Source organism: Thunnus maccoyii, chromosome 22 (genome assembly GCF_910596095.1).
Source record: "Thunnus maccoyii chromosome 22, fThuMac1.1, whole genome shotgun sequence".
Lineage (NCBI taxonomy): Eukaryota > Metazoa > Chordata > Actinopteri > Scombriformes > Scombridae > Thunnus > Thunnus maccoyii.
Window position 1 is genome coordinate 23,468,064 of NC_056554.1, and position 9,523 is coordinate 23,477,586.

General features: G+C 35.1%; 1 protein-coding gene across 2 annotated transcripts; it reads left to right on the forward strand.

Annotated features, from left to right (window-relative positions):
• Nucleotides 1–624: 624 nt before the first annotated feature.
• On the forward strand, nucleotides 625–5,700 carry LOC121889669 (butyrophilin subfamily 2 member A2-like). 2 transcript variants are annotated; one of them, XM_042401826.1, is made up of 6 exons: nucleotides 625–642; nucleotides 1,510–1,628; nucleotides 1,963–2,304; nucleotides 3,281–3,562; nucleotides 3,649–3,737; nucleotides 4,481–5,700. In XM_042401826.1, the coding sequence occupies exons 2-6, from the start codon at nucleotides 1,526–1,528 to the stop codon at nucleotides 4,616–4,618; spliced, it is 954 nt and encodes a 317-aa protein (XP_042257760.1). In that variant the 5' UTR covers nucleotides 625–642; nucleotides 1,510–1,525; the 3' UTR covers nucleotides 4,619–5,700. The 2 variants fall into 2 exon arrangements, with proteins under 2 accessions (XP_042257760.1, XP_042257759.1); XM_042401825.1 differs by lacking the exon at nucleotides 4,481–5,700 and having other exon boundaries at nucleotides 3,649–4,082.
• Nucleotides 5,701–9,523: the final 3,823 nt, after the last annotated feature.

Sequence of the window (9,523 nt, forward strand, 5' to 3'; positions counted from 1 at the left end):
AACTCAGTTTCACTATTTGATGTTGTGTAGAATTACATGTTAACTCTGCTTAGCAACAAGTGAGTCATGAGGTGATAGTCCATCCCCCTGTAGTGCAGGACTTGCACATTGACAATGATTTTTAAAAATGTGCTTTTGGGGGCCTTTTGTAATGAATTATAATGAGTTTGAATAGTAACAGAATTTTATATGTTTCATATCTAAATAGCATAATAAATCTAGAGCATTTTGGGGCCACTTTTAGTTGAAGGCCCAAAGGAGGCAGTGGCCACAATTGCATAATGGAAAAATCTTCCTCTGCAGAAAGTGAAACTGTTTTTTTTCTTTTGTTTTTCTTTTGTTTTTCTTTTTTTGCAATTTAAAGCATGCAGATGTCCTAAAACAAAAATGAAAACTGGGAAATGGGCATTATATGGCCCCTTTAAGCATCTCACAATTAACCACAGACTAGTCAGAGGTGGAGAAGTACAGTATATCTTAATTTCTTTAACAAATTATCACCTGACAGGTCACTCAGTCTCTTGAATGTCACACATGAAAAGTGGAAGGACGAGTTTTTCAGTGTGCGTATAAATAACAGCTACATTTCTGAACTGCGTCACAACAGTTGGAGAGTGAGTGGACTCCTTGTGTGCCTTCTAGGTAAGGATTTAACTTTTAATTTACTGTAAATCCACTAAATGTGATACTCTGACAAAAAGAGTACATATATGTTAAAAATATCCTGCATTTTAAAGGACTTTCATTTTAAGTAAAATCAAAGAAGCATTAGCAGTGAAATGTAGTTTATTTAAATGTTAGTGAATTATCATTTTAAATAATTGTTCCTTTAAGAGTGACAGTAAAACACCATTTTAATGTTGCTGCTTAAGGTGGAGCTGAGAACTTTGGGAATTTAAAAACAAAGCAGCATGTTGTTTTGTTTTGGGTGTATACGGTATTTTGCAAGTCAAATTTTGGGAATTTTCTTATTTTTGTGACACGACTGTGTTTGTCCGTAAAGCACACTGTGACATTTTGTCCATCAAAGGTTGTTAAATGTTGACTTGGTTTGACTGTCTGAGTATAAAGTTATGAAATCGTCAAATAGAATTTAACTTCTCTTATTTTTAAAAATTTGTTCAAAGGGGCACAGTATTCAAAAAAGTACGTAGTTTTGTTTCAAGGAGTGTTTGCGTCCTGTTTTTGTCACTGACAGTTCATGAAGGTTTCCTTCAATCAGATATTGCATTCAGATATACAGCACAATATCACTGAAGGGCAGATATGCTGTACCCTCCCCATTCTTTGGTAAAGAAAAAGGCGTGAGCCAAACAAGAAAAAGAGAGATCGCAAATCAAGATATAACTACCTTGTAGTTACATCATAACTTTCTTTAGCTCAAGTGTTTTTATTATCTCAAGATTCCTTTACTTTTAAGTGATGACACACTGTATATTTGATTTGTGAAAATATCATAAATACAATTTGAATAAGCATTATCTTCCATTTTACAACTTTTTTGTCCAGCTTTCAGAAATCCACGATGCAGCATCCAATACAGCCCAGTGATAGATTGACCTTCAGTGACTTCACAGTTTTGGTTTTACATCATATGATTGTCTTTCTTGTCCTACAGTCATGTGCAGGTAATTTCAAAGCAAACTACTTAAATAGCACTATGTGTGCTGGATTCAATGAACACAAACTTCATTAACTTTAAAAAATGATTCCAAATTATTACCCCAAAAATGTGCAAACTGATTGATAGCCACCAGATTTGGAGTACTAGCAGCTTTTTTAATTTTTAGGTTGTTGTGTCTGTACTGTACTGCAATTTTATGGAGACTGATGTACTGTACTTTACTAGTTATTGATATGAAAGTAGATCATGATCTACAAACTGATATACAAAGAGCCTTGTTGTGTGAAATGGCAGTTGAGACAGCAAGAATTAAAAAAACAGATCTGTATCTTACTCAGGTCAAACTCAGGTGATTGGTCCATCTCAGCCAATAGTGGCGACAGTTGGTGACGACATCATTTTGCCGTGTCACCTGGAACCTGCGATCAATGCTTCTGACTTGAGGCTGGAGTGGGTGAGACCTGACCTGAGCCCTGGGTTTGTCCATGTGAGGGCGAACAGTCAAGAATCTGTGGTTGATAAACAGCCGTCCTACAGGGGAAGAACATCACTGCTAACTGATAAATTAAAGGACGGAGACATTTCACTGAGACTCTCTGAGGTGAAACCTTCTGATGAGGGAACATACAGATGTCTTGCTCCCACACTGGGTCGGGCTGCTTTCATCAAACTTATTGTTGGTAAGACGATATATATTCATGTATAGGTTTGTTTTTACATGACATTTGAAAATGTGCTTTGAGTCTTAAAAGTCTTAAAAAAACAGTTTTACTTGTTAAATGTGTAACATGTGATGGCAACCCATTCCATATTTTTATTCCTCTGTACATAACAGTATGTTGCCTTGCATTAGTTTGTGAGGCAGGAAGTGAAAAACAACCTCTTGCTACATGCCAAGAGTATTATCGTTATGGTCATTACTGTTATATGAAAAGCAGGACATTTGTGATTTTAGACAATTAAATATTTATAATAAAACAAAGCAGGGAAATAACCATCCTGTCCTTCATCAATGACCAACCCAAGGTTATGTGCCTTCTGATGATGTTTTTCTGATTGTAGTTTTTCCAAGTCTTTATTTGACACACTTGACCACAGTACTGGACAGTAATTCCATCTTTTTCCCTTTCATTAAAGAGATAGACACATTTTATCTTTACAGATTTTTAGTATATTTACACTTATTAGTTATATCTGTACATGGTTAATATCTATTTTAATTTGGCCCATTATTATGTGTTTGCATGTATCCTAATGAATCCGTTTGACACAGTTTGTGCACATATAACTCAAGTTCCACTTACTCACTGTCATTCAAACTTTCCATGATTCTGAGCACCTCTAGGACTTGAAAAAGACATGAAAAAGCAACCTAACCTTGAGCAAATACGTTTTTTAGTTCCCCAAACTTAAGCAGATCCAAACCATGGAGGTGGTGGATCATTGTCTGACTCGAACACAGCTTTGTATGTCAATAACTTTAGTGCCACCTGCAAGCAAAGACTCTGATTGGCTTGGTTGTTCTGTCCAACCTGACAAACAAAATACACACGACACAAATTTAAGATGTGAGTGAGAATTCAGAGGAGACACACTGTTATAATGATTAACTTGTATCAGCTGCAGGAAATTTATATCTCCACTCTCTCATTTTAGGTGCTGTCTCTTCACCTTTCATAAAGGTGATAAACAGAAACGGCACAAATGTGGTGTTACAGTGTGAGTCTAAAGGCTGGTATCCAGAGCCTGAGGTGTCTTGGTTGGATGGTGAGGGAAACCTCCTCTCTGCTGGACCTACAAAGACAGTCAGAGGTCCTGATGACCTCTATACTGTCAGCAGCAGAGTGACTGTAGAGAAGAGGCACGACAACAACGTCACCTGTAGAGTCCAACAGAAGAACATCAACCAGACCAGAGAGACACACATTATTGTTTCAGGTAGAAATGATTAATAAATGTATCATATGATTAACATAAATACCATGTTGTTCTGTGGTTTATCATTTCAATTGATATCTTCACAGCCCTGCCTTGGCATATGAAATGTATCTTGGCTTTGAGCTTAGCTGGTGTCTTCATAGTCATCCTGTCGGTTGTGGGGATCGAGATTAAGGTATTGTTTTACTTGTCTTTTTTAAATTTCAGGATACTACACCCATCCACACACCCTCTGTCTCACTTAGTTATCTTTGGGCTACACTTTGATTATGTTTTTTTTTTAGCTGATATTTGTTTACCTCTTTTTCTTCTTTATTTGCTTCTAACATCCATGGACAATCACACACCTTACTACTATAGCAATATCCACCTGACTTGCACTAATGTACTGTGTATTATACTATAGCATATTAACATCATTGTACAGTGTATCTCTCCAGTGTATCTCTAGCCTCTGTTCTATTTTTAGTTATTCTTACTTATTTATTTTTTATATTTGAGTTTGTCTATTAGTTATTTTATGTAATTTGGCCTTAATGCCTCACTATTTTAGTATAATGGATACATACTTCACCCTATACCCTTTAGGTCCTAGTTTGACCTTAAGATCTGACTGAATGTCAAGCAAGTCAGCAAGTTGCAATGGACCAAAGCTGTTGTGTGATTTAAAAACATTCAAATGCTCTTCTAAACTAATTCTGTAGCTAACTGGAAGCTAGATTTAAAAATTAGAGTAATTTAGAGTAAGCATCAGTCAAAGCAAAGCAGGCAAGATCAGGGTTTGCATCCTGTCTTTTGTCCTTTAACTGTGAAGATGAACGTAATCAAATGTTTTAGTTGCCTAAACTCAACCAGAACATAATATGACAGATATGTGTAATTTTGGAAAGACATAACAAATGACTTAATATTTTATAGTTTACTAGGTATGAGTTCAATCAAGATTTAAATGAGGTAACGACACAGAAGACAGACGTGTTACTGGAGCAAGAAACAGCTGCTACAGAAAAACGCCCAGCAGAGGATAAACTTCCTGCATCAGCTCAGGAAGTTTAACCTGCAAGTCTGTTCTCTGCACATCCATCACTGTCTTGTTTGGATCAACCACCAAACCAGACAAGAACAGACTGCAACTGACAGTCAGGATTGGAGAAAAGATCCACATTACCCTTCCTCCAGAACATGTACACCTCCAGAGTCACTGCAGACCTTGGACATAACCTGTTCCAACTTCTCCCCTCTGGTAGGTGCTACAGAACACTACAAGCCAAAACCACCAGACACAAGAACAGCTTCTTCCCTCAAATTACACTTCTCAACACTTAAAGCAGCCACGGAAGGTTTGATAACAATTAGTCTGAAAAAGCTACAATTCTATTTCACCTTTATATACATACATATAATCAAATGTAATTGAAAACTTGTGCAATAACCTCACTACCTCTAACTGTATTAACAATCCTGAATGTATAAATGTAGTTTGTTGTGCAATTCTTGCCTGTATATAATAGCTATATATGTTGTATTAAGCTATAAGTTTGCTCATATTTGTTTAGCTGTATGTGTGTTACTGTATCATCCTGTCAATGTGTCCTCTACACCAGTGGTTCCCAATATTAGTATAGATGGCTATACAATTGTCCACAACTGCTCACAAATCGTGATATCTTAACACTTATCATGAATATAGATACTGACAGATAGGAGAGTGTATAGTAAGTACTGTCTTTTTTCTTTTTTACTTGAAAAATATCATTTTTGTTTTGAAAATGGACCTCAAAATTAACCATGAGTTCATTTTGTTAGGAAAAATGCCAAAGGGGATAGTCAGAACTGAAGATGAGTATCTTATTAGAATGTAAGGATAACTGCTCTTAAACTTATAACAAAAAACTGACTTCAGAAACTAAGGCCTAGTGTAGAGAAACTGAAGGATTTAATGGAGCAAGTAAAAGAAATGGAGCAGTTAACATATGGGAAAAATGTTACAGCAGAAGATATGAAGATATTACACCTCAGCTTAACAAAAAGTAACCTACAATAATTTCATTAGACATTCAGACAGCTAATAGATTGTTATTAGATAAAATAGATATTGGGAGGAGTCAACAGGGGAAGCACACCCTTTTATCTTTTTCATCCTTTTTTAATTATTATTTTTATTTTCTGTTGACTGACTAATTGATTAATCGCTGCAACTCAAATTTTCCCCTTCTATCAGGGATTGTATCAGGGGTTATTTAACTTGTACCCTTCTTTTTATTCATTAGCATGCACCTTACCCTGATGGTATATGTAATTCAACTTGTATCATTGAGTGACCTGTTTTCGGTGGTGGGGTGGATGAGGGGGGTCAGTGATAGAATAGGCGAGAGAAAGACCTGTGAATAATATGAATTTGAATGTATACATGGATGGATTATTGTATGGATTAGGGGGTGAGTGGGGAAGGGGTTTGGAGGGTATATATATGAGTGTTTTGTACTTTATGTTATCTTTCATTAGTTTTGATATTATTATTTTTGTTTGTTGCTTTTTGTGTTTGTTGTTGTTATTGTTTGTCCTTTTACCATTTTTTTCTTTCTTTGTTATTTACCTTGGTTATATGTCACTATGGTGCCTCACATTTTGAAAAATTAGGTTATAGAAAAAGAATTTAGCAACCAGGAAACATCTGCTTTCAGTTTATTTTGATGGCCTGTGTAGTATGAATATTAGTGTGTATATACCTCATTTATGTTATACTTTTGTACTTCATTTTTGATCAAAGAGTCACTGTATTCAGAATAACATCTCATTATTTGTGGAATGTTATTGTGTTTTGCACCTCAAGGCCACCGTATATCATCCATTATAAATAATTCTAATGGTAAACTTAAAATACAACTTTTCATTTTGATGGGATACATTCTATAAATGAATCGATTCAAATTGTGTAAACTGGGCTGAAAGAAACTCTACACATTTTGCTTTGAGACCATCCATGTGGATGTTTTTTTGTGATACGACCACCAGGAGTCGCCACAAGCCAAAAGACCCAAGACCAGCAATGCAACAAGAGAACCGTTGTCTTAAATGTGTCCCTCTGTTATAATTATAATTTTATTGCTACGGCTCATAGAAGATCCGATCTAGTGTGTTATGACTGAAGCAGCCAATCATGTACTTGTTGTGTATCTTATATCTTATTGTGTATCTTATTATAACTTATTACTGCTTGATTTTCATTTTTAAATCAAGCTTCAGATACATCTTTGGAGCAGTCCAAAGATGTTGGATTTGGAGCAGTTATTTAGTAAGAATTGTCAGTAATGCAAATTTGTATTGTTGACGTCTCTGAGTCTGTACGTTAACCCAGGATGAGACTGTGGTTACGTTGCATGTACGATAAAACTTTATAAGGTCTAAATATATTGTAAATATATACAGTGCTCAGAAAATCCAAACCACAGTTAAGAGACAGTTTGCCTTAAAATGACTCAAAATGATTTTCATTTACTTCTGATAATCTGTATTTCATAATTACACACCACTTGACATCTGACTTGTGAAATGAGGAAGTCTACTTTCTATTTGTGACCCTTTCACATTCGCTCTCAGAAAAGAGAACTAGCGTTCTTCATACTGTAGATAAGACCAAGTGAAAGTTATTACTTACTACGTATGCTAATTGTTGGATATGTCATCATTTCTTAATGTCAAAAAAAATTAAAGCTTTGACTGGTAAAACAATGTGCAGACTATGTACTTTGCATTCAAAAACAAATTTTCTATGTTTTTTATAAGGCATTACATCATCATAGTCTATTTAAATTGGATTTAAGGATGTTGAATTTTTCATACATATAAAAGTTTGACTGTATTTTTATACAATTACAAACTTTTATACAAAACCTTTATAGTGAATGATGAACTCCTTTGACTATAAAAGTCAAAACTACATTCCTTCTAAAGTGAAACTCCAAGATAAGGGCAGGAAATACTTATTGAATATAATTTCATACTTCAACAGTGGTGGAAGAAGTACTGTTTTACTTGCCTACAGTATGTAAATGAAACAATAAATGTGCCTTAATGCAGTATTTTACTACATTTATTGGTAATATACTTTAAACCATGTAGAAAGGACTGTTAAAGTTAATCTAAATGTCAAAAGCTTCTTTTAAATAATAGTTGTGTGAAATTAATGATGTGCAAACATGTTATCAGTGTTTAAAGGTTGTAGCTGCTCAAAGTGGAGATTAGACCTTTACTGTAATGGATTTTACAGCAATGACTCTTATTGTTGCTGTCGGGTGAAAATCTCAGGAGATTACCCTTATTTTTTCCATTGTCACATCACACTTGAGGGCAACTCAAAAAAGTGTAGTTAAAATGGTGCAATTTCATCACATCAAACAGTTGGTTTGAAAGTAATTCTTAATAGAAAACTCAAAGCCCATATGTACACTGAAATAGTTAATGGTCTCTATAATTGTTCCTGCTGTTCATACTTACCATGAAGTACTGCCTGACTGTAATGTAAGAGATGGGATTCAAATAAGTCAGAAAATGGATACAACACAAATTTCCCTTCCCTTATATTTCAGACATGGACTTTCAGAACTGTAATTCATTTTCTCGTTTTTGGAGAGAAGCTGTGGTGCCTCATTCTGAAAACTGAACACGTGTCAATGTGTGCATCTTAAAATCCTGCAAGCATGTATTGTCATGTAATTACCACTAATCTCTTCTCAGATTATTTCCCCTGTGGTTTATTGGTAATGGTTTATGGAAAGTCACACTCAACAACACTGTGGGAGCCAAGTTATGTTTATGTGTGTTTAATTCGGTAGTGCAGTCTGTATTTTGTTAAATAGTTTATGTAAATTGAGATAAATAAGTGATTGTTATGTATAAGTCATTGAATAAGTTAATTAATAGTAATTTGTTAAAGTTCAGCTAATAATCATTGGATATAATATATATTAATGTGACCATGATATTTTGTAAAAGGCAACATTATTTAACCTTCCTGTTGTCTTCCCGTCGACCATGCAACTTTTGTTCTCCCGGGTCAAAATTGATCTGGTCTGGTTTGACTGTTTATAAAGCATAAAGTACACATTATCACCTAATTATGTGTTACATATTTTTAGCCAACTTCATTCCAACTCAATACAAGTTTTACACTTATTTATGGAATTTATGGCCAATAGACCTCATTTACTTGAAATTTTACTTCATTTTTGAGTAAAAAAAGAACAGAAATTATGAATTATTTTAATTATATTTAAGATCAAAGGAAAATATGTTGATTGATTGTCAAAGACTGGTATATGTCAAAGTTTAGTCAGTATACTGTTTGAAACTATTTCAATTTTTTAATGGCAGCACATAATGACATCTGTTGTCCTCCTCGGTCAAAATTAACCCGGTATCATTTGACTGTTTATAAAGCATGAAGTGAAATGGAAATTTCTCCTGTCAACATTAGGAGCTGTCTCAACACCAATCATAAATGTTACCTCAAAGAACAGCAGCATAGTGGTGTTACGGTGTGAGTCTAAAGGCTGGTATCCAGAGCTTGAGGTGTTTTGGTTGGACGGTGAGGGAAACCTCCTCTCTGCTGGACCTACAGAGACAGTAAGAGGTCCTGATGACCTCTATACTGTCAGCAGCAGAGTGACTGTAGAGAAGAGACACAACAACAACTTCACCTGTAGAGTCCAACAGAACAACATCAACCAGACCAGAGAGACACACGATATTGTTCCAGGCACTATATGACTAAATTTGACTTGACTTTAATGTATGCAAAATGTTACACAGAGCAATGTACTTGAATGTGTTTGTCTGAGTTCTGTTGTTTGCCAAATCACAACAGAAGTTATCTCAGGGCACTTTTCATAGAGAACTGGTCTATATAGTTTGTCCAAGTGGTGTTGCCGTACCTAGCTGCCCAAGATGGTGGACCTGCTA

Excerpts from the sequence above, each read along its gene's own strand:
- LOC121889669 (XM_042401825.1), top strand. The coding sequence starts at position 1,526 with ATGCAGCATCCAATACAGCCCAGTGATAGATTGACCTTCAGTGACTTC. Across the intron at positions 1,629-1,962 it reads TGTCCTACAGTCATGTGCAG|GTCAAACTCAGGTGATTGGT; the intron begins GTAATTTCAAAG and ends TATCTTACTCAG. Across the intron at positions 3,563-3,648 it reads GACACACATTATTGTTTCAG|CCCTGCCTTGGCATATGAAA; the intron begins GTAGAAATGATT and ends ATATCTTCACAG.